This window comes from Neoarius graeffei, chromosome 17, assembly GCF_027579695.1.
Source record: "Neoarius graeffei isolate fNeoGra1 chromosome 17, fNeoGra1.pri, whole genome shotgun sequence".
In the NCBI taxonomy this organism is placed as follows: domain Eukaryota; kingdom Metazoa; phylum Chordata; class Actinopteri; order Siluriformes; family Ariidae; genus Neoarius; species Neoarius graeffei.
In genome coordinates this window covers 65,080,478-65,092,672 of record NC_083585.1, presented here as the reverse complement: position 1 = coordinate 65,092,672, position 12,195 = coordinate 65,080,478, and the positions used below count along the sequence as shown (strand labels likewise).

The following is a 12,195-nucleotide window of genomic DNA, read 5'->3' as shown; positions in this document are numbered from 1 at the left end:
AAGCTCCGGTGAGGTGGGACGAGGGCTGATTGGGCATGCCCGCCCTCTGAGCACCAATATACGTCAAGAAGGGCAAAGATTAACTCAGGATTAATTCTCGATGTAATCACATATATGATCATGAGGTGATAATAGGATTTGATAATAGTGATACTATTATCAAAGGGGGGATTGTTAGGTTTATATAAGTATTATTCTTATTATTCTTATAAGTATGATTATTAAAATGGTGACAAAATTAAGAGTTAACTTAAGGTTCAGTTAAAAATGACCTTCTGTCTCGGCTGGACATTGTTTGGGAACATTTTGTTTATGAAATGTGTATTTTGAACAGAGAAGTGTCTGAAGGACCCACCAAGGTCTGTTTTAGTGTCAGATCGACCCACACACACACTTTAATGTTGGATGTAATGGTAGCCTTATTGCTGAACAAAGAGTTAAGACTCTTATATTATATTTTTATAGTATAGTTATAGTATATATTATTATAGTATATATTATAGTATATATTACTTATAGTATATTTTAGAGCTTTTTATAGTATATTTTAGAGCTTTTTAGAGCCTTTATTATTTTGGATTATTGCATATACTATGGCAGTGATTTTAAACTGTTCCTGTGTAGCCTGACCTTTTTGTTAGACCAAACATAGTCTTTGTTTAAAACATTGTCATAAAAACATCTCACGCTCTTTGACGTACGTAAATGAAATTGCTGAATTGCTGAAATATTATTTTGCTTATGATTGAAGGTTTCATTCACACACACATACATATGGAATTAAGATGTGATTTGCCGACCTAGCACATAGACACAGATATCAAAATGATGTCACTCACTCACACCCTCCCATAGACACACACACACACACACACACACACACACCCCTCTCTGAGGTCATATACAAACACACACACATTTGACAGACACAATAGCCGTTTGGAGAGATTATGATTTGTTATAAAAGGTGTTTGTAATCTTTCATCTTTGACGAAGTGACTGTGCGAATAAACTGGCATGTGAACTCTCTGGTGTTCCCTTGTCTGTTTCTCTCGACCTGATCATTCTCGTCCTCAGATCTGAGGGGGCTCATGAAGGAATCGGGGTCTCTTTCTGGGTGAACCCCAACAGTGTGTGTGTTGGAAAAACAAAAGCTGTTTTAGAAGTATTATTATTTCTTCAACCTAAAGTGTTGGTTGCACTTAATTCAAATGTCAATGCATTTGCCACTAATTGTTGTTTACTTGTTTGTTTATATCCATAATTATACCTGATTCCCTTACAAGAAACAGGAATCTAGAAAACTTCACCTGCACTGTCCAGTATCCAGGTATTTATTTCAGTCACACTGGTTTAATTTTTGGCGAAAAAGTTACTGAATCGATTTCAAGTCACTGAATCGTTTTGGATCGTATCATTCTAAATGAACCAAAATCGTCCTTGAATCGTATTGGCAACCACGAATCGTGATTCGAATCGAATCGTTGTTAAAACGAATCGTTACACCCCCATTTCTTATGGATTTTATGGAGGAATTAAGGCCTCGGTTCTGATCTAATGTTCATCATATTTCTTATGTGTAAAGTTCAATAAGATTAGTTTGTGGATTTGTGATTAAGGTCCTGTTTATCTGGGAAATGTATTTGTAATTTGTACATGTAATTTCTGAGGCTAATACTAATGCTTTGTGATTTGATGCAGTTTTGTTCATGCTTACATTTTATTTCTGTTATATGAATTTTATGGCCCTCTTTACTGTGATACAGAACAAATGTTTGTTTGTTTACCTTGTGGATGGATTTTGTTGAATTCCTCCTCACAGATTTCCTCGACTCGTTTTTTCAGATCTGAGAGAGATTTCCTCACTCCATCAAATGAGAGATGTTGATTGACAGTGAAGCTGGGTGAGTCGTCACATCCAGGAGAAACACAGAGAGACGGGAAACTCTACAGAGAGGAAACAGAATAGAGAAGGAGAAAAGTGTAGGAGAGGAACGAATGAATCTCAGACTGAATCAGACCAAAGACACACTTGGGATCTCAGACAGGAACATTTATTGTTGCTGTAATGAGCTTTTAGGAGGAAACTTTGTGAGGAACAGCGCCCTCTGTAGATCAGACAGTGAGTGTTACCTGGAGGAAGTGGATGTGATCATGTGTGTGTGAAAGCTGCTCCAGCTCAGTGACTCTCCTCTGAAGATCAGCAATCTCCTGCTCCAGTTGCTTCAGGAGTCGTTCAGCTCGACTCAGTTCAGCTTTCTCCTGAGCTCTGATCAGCTCCGTCACCACCGAGCGCTTTTTCTCCATGGAGCTGATCATCTCAGTAAAGATCCTCTCACTGTCATCTACTGCTGTCTGTGAACACACCTGTTAGAACACACACACACGATGAAGATCTAATGGGATACTCTCTAAAAATAAACTCTCGCTCGAGATATTTGAGTTCTTTTTTTTTTTTTTAACTCTGTGTTTTCATTCTTTGGTTTTTTTATTTCACTATTTAAAGGAGATACGCAGAACCTTTATTTTTAAATAAATTTGAGTGCATAGTATCTTCATCCTTGACTCTTGTATGCTGCATAAATGGGAATTAAAAAAATATTTTTAAGAGTTAAAATAGACTGCAAATTTGGCATTGGAGCTGCCCCGCTGAGCCAGCCAGCCCTGAGCGCGTGACGTCACTGCGGGAACCGGTTTTAAGGCCGAGGCCTTTGACAGCTATAGACCAAAGTCATATAAATAAAAATTTATGGTGAAAGTAAGAAATACCGTTACCGACTTGCTCAACTAAGACTGATTTGACTTCATTGATTGTGGGTTGACTCTCATTAAAACAGGATAGGTGTTATAACTTATGCAACATACATGTACATGCATCCATTTTTACTGATAAAATGTAAAAGGCTCATTAAATAATAAGATGAACTGAGACAATCACATTCTGAAGCAAATTAAATAAATCTTATACCAGTAACTTAAATACACAATACAAGTTGCATGTATTAATCTAAATGCAGGTAAACAACATGTTGTTTTGTATCCAAATGAGAGTCGGAGCTTACCCGTCTGTGTTCTCGCTTCTTGAAAGCCGATCTTGTGGCTGATTGTTTCAAAACAATCTAACGTTCAGTTGTTCATTCAGTTCGCCGTTCATTCGCTTCTTCCATGCAAGGGCGAGATGGCAGCAATATCCAGTTTAGAAATCAGACGTCTGCTCCACTCATTCTCCCTTTTCTCCATACTAAGTACTCCACCATTACTGCGCGGATCAGGCAATTACTAAAACCTGGGACGGGACATCGCCGGTTTTAGCAACAACCGCAGGGAGGTCACTGCCTGAGCGATAATATGTCACGTCCCGTGCCATCCTGGGTTTTACCAACAACCCTCGGCTCAAACTGTGGGAGAGCTGGTGCCGCTGAACTTACTTTCCTTTAAAAATATATATATATATTTTCCTTTTGTTGTAGTTTTATTTAATTATTGGTACTGCACCCTCTTTCAAAATGGGCTTATAGCCAATGCTCCTCAACAGATCAGAGGTTTCATACGAGTCTTCAGTAAAATGTGCAGAGCCCACTTTGTAGGCGCCCAATGTGCCTGTGAACTTCTCGCAAAATGCATCCAAATCTTTGCAGTTTGAAAATTCTTGGTCCATGAATGCAACATAAATCCACCTTCTGTCATGTTGCTGCACCGGCCAGCAACACATCTACGTGACATGGCAATAAATTAGCTCAAAATGGAAGCTGGAAGTTGCAGTTAGCTCTGTGTTTTAGTATAGCAGAAATGGCGATGAGACCGATAGCCTTCCTGCTGTGACGTTACGGACGTCAAGGTCATTCACTCAGGCTGCTACCTATATGAATCATTTTAATCATAAATATTACGATATTAGATTTATTGTTAACGCTTAAAACTATTCCTGTGCCATTCTTGGGGTCTCAAGGCGTTTATAAACAAAAAATGAGGCCATGGTTCTGCGCATCTCCTTTAAGCAGGTTAATGGAAACACAGCTACTCTTCACTCCTGACCTTAATAGTGTCGACAGCCTGTTTCAGCTCCTGCACCTCCTTCTGCTTCTCCTGGATCCTCTGCTGGGATTTCATCTGCTCCTCCTTTAGCTCATTCTGAGACCAAATAAAAATTCATTTTAAATACATTTCATCATCATCTACAGAATTATAGCCAAAAAGAAAAAAAAAAAAACTAAATAAAAAAAGTGTCAATAAAAACATTTCAATGAAAACTAGAAATATGGCCTCTTGAACTAACTAAAATTAAAAGACACCCAAAATGAAGTAACTTCTATCTTCATATGTTTGCACCACTTATGATATTATAAGTTTAGTGTTCTGTGAAAATGGCAACTGATTGTTATATCAATGTTATTTGTGTGACAGAAACATCAAGGTAGTTCAGCAATATTCTCTGTAGTGACACTGTTCAAAAGGCAGCTGTGACTTTCAATGGGATTCACAGACAGACTGATCTGAGAAAAAACGCGATGAGTGCTTCCAGGAATGTGAAAGAGCCGCCAGATTCATTGCAACTGGTGTTTGGTGGACTGGGGTGCGATCATGGACTGAAAGGAGTTCTAGATGAGTGTGAAACTAATGATTTGAAGGAGTTTTCAGAAGAGAATGACAGTGAGAGTACTATAAAAGTGAAGGTGAAGATAAGTCAGGTAAATGGAATTTGGTTCAAAGAGCATCGAAGAAAAGAAAGGTGAAAGCTAAACAAGATGAAGCGAAAAGATCGAGGACTGATGTTAAAGTTGTGATCCGATTTCAAACCCCTTGTATACTAAACCCATTGAAAGTCAGTGAAGCCATTTATAGGCAAGTAGGTGAAGTTCGCTCCGTCACAACGTTAAAAGATGGTAACCTGTTAGTTGTTTGTCAAGATAGAGATCAGAGAATGGGATTAATGAAGCTTAAAACTTTACTGGGGAAACACGTTAAAGCCCAAGACTGGGAAGAAAGAGGTAAAGTAATGGCGGTGATATCAGGTGTATCGACTGACTTGTTAGAGGACGATATTAAAAGCAATGTTAAAGGAGTTAAAATCAACAAAGTCAAGCGTTTGCCAGTAATTAGGAATGGAACTAAGGACCAAGTGCTTATAGCTGTAACTGTGGAGGTGAACACAGTGCGGCCTATAAAGGGTGCGAGATGTATAAAAGAGCAATTCAAGTGCAAAGTGTTAAGGTGAAAGAGAGCGTTACTTATGCCGAAGCTATTAAAAAGGCTGACAAAGAAAACCAAGCAAAATCAAGGGTTAAAGGAAGTATGACTCCTGTAGTTTTACCCCCGAGTCAAACTCAAACGACTCTGAAATGCTGTAAAGTAACTGAAGAGACTTTAATTGTGGATAAGAAAAATTTCATTGCTTTTATGATAGAAGTGGTTAATTGCTCAGCCCAAGTAGCAAGTAGAATTGATAGAATTAAAATAATTTAAAAAGCAGCGGAAAAGTATCTAGAGATTCATGACTTGTCAGTTGATTCCTATTTTGCCACATTTCAAAATTGACTTTGGTCACTTCTTTGACAAGCTTTCAATTAAAGTATAACTTGTACCTTTTCAGATGGATGAGAACAGAGGGATGGATAGATGGATGAATGTCAAGCAAGGCAGGGAGGCAGGCAGGGTAGCAGGCAAGCAGGCAGATAGTTGAATGGACAAAGAATGCTCCAAACAAATCCCATAATCCAAACAAAATGGTCAGTAGACAAGGTGGTTAAAAAAAAAGGTATAAAGTATATCCAAGGAGAGATTAAAATAAACTAAATATATCAAAATTCAAAGGCTTGTAAGGGGCAGCACGGTGGTGTAGTGGTTAGCACTGTTGCTTCACAGCAAGAAGATCCGGGTTCGAGCCCCGTGGCCGATGAGGGCCTTTCTGTGCGAAGTTTGCATGTTCTCCCCATGTCTGCGTGGGTTTCCTCTGGGTGCTCCGGTTTCCCCCACAGTCCAAAGACATGCAGGTTAGGTTAACTGGTGACTCTAAATTGACCGTAAATGTAAGTGTGAATGGTTGTCTGTGTCTATGTGTCAGCCCTGTGATGACCTGGCGACTTGTCCAGGGTGTACCCCGCCTTTCGCCCGTAGTCAGCTGGGATAGGCTCCAGCTTGCCTGCGACCCTCTCGAACGGGATAAAGTGGCTAGAGATAATGAGACGAGAAATGCTTGTAAAGAACTATATGCCACTAGTCTCCAAACAAATTCCTTTGTTCTCTGCTTCTGAGATAAAGATGAGCGGCGGCTATCTTAACTTCAAGGCTCTATCCAACTCCATCAAACTAAGGGTCCTTTTCAAAATAAGAGAACTAGGGGGTAAGAGAGCCCCTGTAGCACATATTACAATATGACTTTAAACTAAAAAATGGCTCTTACATGGCCCGCCCCTTATAGCTACCATGGGAAGCAAGCTATAACAAAATAAAAGTGTAAATTTTCTAACAAGCCATGTACCATACAAAATCTACCGTATGCAATGAATCAGTGCATGCATCTGTGTGTGTGTGTGTGTGTGTACACACACGTGCAAGTTCATACAGGCTTATTCAGCTTTAGGTTGCTGGCCTTCTACCAGCAAGCAAATCTTGCTGACAGCTCTCTCAAGCTGGCTTGTTTTGGTTTGAAGTCGTACACTGCGAACCAAGCCTTTAGAATCACGGAGGGCTTCAGTAACTCTGGCCAACAGCCACGATCCTCGTGGTGCTGTGGCGTCTGCTACAAGTACAATGTCTCCCCGTTGGAAGTTGCGTTTGACGCGAGTCCATTTTTGCCGCATCTGCAAAAGGGGGAGATATTCTCGGATCCAACGCTTCCAGAATAGGTCGGCAATGTACTGTACTTGCCTCCAGTGGCGCCTCACATTCAAGTCTTCCTTTACAAACAACCTTGCAGGTAAGACAGGCTGAACCTTAAGCTGTAAGAGATGGTTAAGTGTTAGTGGCTCTAAATCATTCGGATCATCAGAGACCGTTGTGAGTGGACAGCTATTAAGAATGGCCTCAAATCTCACACATCCCTGTCTGAAGGCCTTCATCATCCTGATACTGTTGGCTGGTCACAGACTGTAGTATTCTCTTAACCATGTGAAGGAGTCTCTCCCATATCCCACCATGATGTGCACCATGGGGAGGATTAAAGGTCCATTTCACTCCCTTTTGGAGTAGACTTTGTTCTATCTGTTGCAAGTTCCAGGATTTCAAAGCTTCTTTCAATTCCTTTTCAGTTGAGACAAGGTTTGTTCCATTGTCAGACCGCAACTCAGACACTTGCCCTCTTCTAGCGCTGAAGCGTCTGAATGCATGTATACAGGAGTTAGTATCAAGCGATTGTGCAACCTCCAGATGTATAGCATGGCTGACAAGACATGTAAAAATCACTCCATAGCGCTTCACAAAGCTATGGCCTCATTTTACTTCCAGTGGCCCAAAATAATCAACCCCTACATGAGTAAAGCGTGGTAGGTCAGAGGTCAGCCTGTCAACAGGAAGGTCTGCCATCTTCTGTTCACCAGAATTTGAATTGACTTTTCTGCATGTAGTGCACTCATGAATTACCTTTCGGGCAAGAGCGTTAGCACAGGGAATCCAATATCTTTGTCTAAGCTTGGAGAGCATAAAATTCCTTCCACTGTGTCCAACTTCTTGATGACACACTTCACACACAACTTCTTGAGACGTTTTGAAATTTCATGCCAAATATTGGCTCATTTGAAATTTCATGACAGCAACACATCTCAAAAAAGTTGGGACAGGGGCAATAAGAAGCTGGAAAAGTTAAAAGATACAAAAAAGGAACAGCTGGAGGACCAAACTGCAACTCATTAGGTCAATTGGCAATAGGTCATTAACATGACTGGGTATAAAAAGAGCATCTTGGAGTGGCAGCGGCTCTCAGAAGTAAAGATGGGAAAAGGATCATCAATCCCCCTAATTCTGTATCGACAAATAGTGGAGCAATATCAGAAAGGAGTTCGACAGTGTAAAATTGCAAAGAGTTTGAACATATCATCATCTACAGTGCATAATATCACAGTGCATAAAAAGATTCAGAGTATCTGGAAGAATCTCTGTGCATAAGGGTCAAGGCCGGAAAACCATACTGGGTGCCCATGATCTTCGGGCCCTTAGACAGCACTGCATCACATACAGGCATGCTTCTGTATTGGAAATCACAAAATGTGCTCAGGAATATTTCCAGAGAACATTATCTGTGAACACAATTCACCGTGCCATCCTCCGTTGCCAGCTAAAACTCTATAGTTCAAAAAAGAAGCCGTATCTAAACATGATCCAGAAGTGCAGACGTCTTCTCTGGGCCAAGCCTCATTTAAAATGGACTCTGGCAAAGTGGAAAACTGTTCTGTGGTCAGACGAATCAAAATTTGAAGTTCTTTATGGAAATCAGGGACGTCGTGTCATTCGGACTAAAGAGGAGAAGGACGACCCAAGTTGTTATCAGCGCTCAGTTCAGAAGCCTGCATCTCTGATGGTATGGGGTTGCATTACTGCGTGTGGCATGGGCAGCTTACACATCTGGAAAGACACCATCAATGCTGAAAGGTATATCCAGGTTCTAGAGCAACATATGCTCCCATCCAGATGACGTCTCTTTCAGGGAAGACCCTGCATTTTCCAACATGACAATGCCAAACCACATACTGCATCAATTACAGCATCATGGCTGCATAGAAGAAGGGTCCAAGTACTGAACTGGCCAGCCTGCAGTCCAGATCTTTCACCCATAGAAAACATTTGGCGCATCATAAAACGGAAGATACGACAAAAAAGACCTAAGACAGTTGAGCAACTAGAATCCTACATTAGACAAGAATGGGTTAACATTCCTATCCCTAAACTTGAGCAACTTGTCTCCTCAGTCCCCAGACATTTACAGACTTGTAAAGAGAAAAGGGGATGTCTTACAGTGGTAAACATGGCCTTGTCCCAACTTTTTTGAGGTGTTGTTGTCATGAAATTTAAAATCACCTAATTTTTCTCTTTAAATGATACATTTTCTCAGTTTAAACATTTGTGACCCCTCACCGAATCCAGGGACAGATGTCGGCCGAAACGAATCCGAGATAATCGCAAAAGAAGCATTTTTTTTCGAAATTTGTGATTTTTGTTTTTTCCATCATGTGCAAGTTGAGATCTTGAAGAATGCAATCAGTATTTCAGATAATAGATTTTGTTGGAAAAGCATACATTTTTTGTTGCAAATTGTCTCGTTTTTGTCAGGACTGTAGCCTGCTGGGGGGTGTGGGTAAATTACCATATGGGCCATTCACATGATGATTTAAGTCTTTTGTTTTTTTTTCGCGAATCAGCTGTATGATACGAGTTGAGCGCATGGCTATTTAACTGCATACAGGCATGTAATTTCACTATGGAATGAGTTACTAAACAGAGCACAGAGGAGCTGAAACACCGCGAAGCAAACAGACACACGGTATTTACATCGGAGATAACCATTTCTAGCAAAAAAAAAAAAAAACGCAACCTCGTTTTCCAGAGTGAATGGAATACTTGAATGATCGGATGATACATGGACCGTTCTAGGATTACATTCCATCGGAGGCATTGGTGTGTGCAAGGTGCCGTTTCTCTTTCTGATGGGGTAAGTTTATTAATCTAAGGCTGTGTGGTTATTTTTGCATGTAACGGAGAGTGCTGTGGTTTGGTTAAGCCTAGGTCACAACCGGATGTACGATTTTTTGGCCGTGCGATTTTTGGTGTTTCCCAAATCGCTGCGGTTTTTTTTTTTGTTCACGGAGAAAGACGCGCGTTGGCCGTAAGTTTGTCTTGCAACCTGAAAAAAATGTAAGCGCCCGTAGAGTTTGTTTGACATGACAAAGAACCTCTGCGGCCGGTCTGCGGCTCGAAAATCAGCACATCACACGTGCGCTCTCATGCGTTTCATGCGCCCTCTCCGTGTGTTTCTTGCATTTTTTGCACGTAGACCGGCCGTAGGAGCACGTACGGCTGGTTGTGACCGAGGCTTTACATGACATTAGTGTTGTGTTAGTTGTGTCATCATCGTGCTATCTTTCTTTCTTACGGTGTGAGTAATTTTTCAACCACAAAACGTTAAAGTATACTTTAGGACTTATGTTTGTACTTCATAATTGTTTTGGGCATACTTTGCATGGAAGGAAAATTGACGTGGTGATCTTTGTTTACATGAAAGTAGTATCGTGCTAGCTCGTAGGGGGTAGGGCTTTCCTTAATATCATGCAAATAAGCACCATTATGTGCCCGCCCTACACCCAGAGTAGCTGAGATGGAAAACTTTGAGGGTGATTTTCTCCCTTTTCTGTTTTAAGAAGTATACACTTTCAAAAGGCCACACATTCTTCAAATATTGTCAGATCTCCACATGGAAGGCATCATTGGAAAGCTTAGAAACTGTAATTTCTGAATCTGTCAATAACTCAAAATGCCCCCGGGCAGACATGTGTCCCTGGATTCTGTTTTCTGACACATTTGATATGTCATCTATGTTCTATTCTGAATAAAATATGGAATTTTGAAACTTCCACATCATTGTATTCCGTTTTTATTTACAATTTGTACTTTGTCCCAACTTTTTTGGAATCGGGGTTGTACATTCATGGCATCTCCTGGCGTTTCTGAAAGCTCTGTTGATGCGAGTTTGGAACTCATTAGTTGAGTACTGATGCTCTGTAAAACCTGTATTTTAGCATCGGCTTCAGCCAGCTTTGTTTCAAATTCAACTCTTTCCATTGCATTTTGAACTTCAATTTATTCCCTTTGCAAGGCGTGTTTTTTCTGAAGTGCTGCAGTACATTGCAGAAGGGCTGCCTTCTCAGCTTCAGCTTTCAGGCAAACAGAAGACACTGAAGATGACTTTGAGGCAGTACTAGTAGAACATGTAGGTCCTATCCTACTGGCTGACGCATTGGATATGCTGTCTAGAGAAGTAACCACAGGCTGAAATTCACTTTGAGCACTTTTCCACATGTCTACCTCCTTCAAAAGTGTTTTGAATGTTTGCATCTTTGCTTCATACCAGTGTTGTTTTTGGCAGCCATTTTTGATTTAGTTTTAGTCTTTTGGATGAAATGCTTATTAGTTTTAGTCACATTTTAGTCAATTCCATCCTTGATAGTTTTGGTCTAGTTTTAGTCGACGAAAACTAAAAGGGTTTTAGTCATTCATTTTAGTAAAAAAAAAAATTACTTTAAAACATTAAATTAGGCCAATACAGAGATAGGAAATTGTAATCGAGGTTGACAGGTTGTGCATCACATACTCTCAAAACAGCAAAAACTTGAACATAAAAAGTATGTCAAATATTTGGGTTTAACAATCAATGACAGTCTTTCTTGGAAGCCTCATATTGATTTTATTTGCAACAAAATAAGCAAGGTTGTCGGCCTTTTGGCCAAGCTTAGACATTTTATTCCACTACATACCCTTATGACATTATATTGCTCTCTGATTCAACCTTACGGTATTTAACATATGGTCTTAGTTCTTGGGGACAGGCTTGTAAAACTCATAAATAAAGTATTAATCCTACAAAAGCGAGCTTTAAGATTAATCCATTTTGTTGATAATAAAGTGCCCTTCCATTGTTTTCCAAAACCAATATTTTACCAGTAAGTCTTTTCTATGAATGTATTTCTAAATTAATGTATGACGTTGTTAATCAAAGTGCACCCTCAAACATTTGTAAATTATTTTCTTCTATTTCTAGAATCCATTCTTATAACACTAGGTCATCTTACTCCAAGAACTTATATACTCAGTATTCTCGTACAAATCTACAAAAGAACTCATTTTCCCGTGTTGGTGTTAGGGTATAGAACCAGATTCCAACTTCTATAAGATCTTCATCTAAATTGTCGTTCAAGAAAAAAGTCAGACACCACCTTTTTTCTGATTTAAGTAGATATGGATATGATGTTGACATCTCCAAACTCTTTCTACATAACTATTTCTATATATAATTTATATATATATATTTATTTATTTATTTATCTTAGTTTTAGGGCGGCACGGTGGTGTAGTGGTTAGCGCTGTCACCTCACAGCAAGAAGGTCCTGGGTTCGAACCCCGGGTCCGGCGAGGGCCTTTCTGTGTGGAGTTTGCATGTTCTCCCCGTGTCCGTGTGGGTTTCCTCCGGGTGCTCCGGTTTCCCCTACAGTC

The 12,195-nt window shown here is 40.0% G+C and overlaps 1 protein-coding gene across 1 annotated transcript in view; it reads right to left on the bottom strand.

Moving 5' to 3' along the window:
• The window catches only part of LOC132864430 (tripartite motif-containing protein 16-like), a 64,039-nt gene that overhangs the window by 27,627 nt on the left and 24,217 nt on the right, over positions 1 to 12,195 (bottom strand). Inside the window, exons 2-4 of the mRNA XM_060897846.1 lie at positions 4,036 to 4,131; positions 2,134 to 2,367; positions 1,788 to 1,947 (exon numbers count right to left, since the gene is read on the bottom strand). Coding sequence (XP_060753829.1) covers positions 1,788 to 1,947; positions 2,134 to 2,367; positions 4,036 to 4,131 — 490 coding nt within the window. The remainder of the gene's footprint in view (positions 1 to 1,787; positions 1,948 to 2,133; positions 2,368 to 4,035; positions 4,132 to 12,195) is intronic.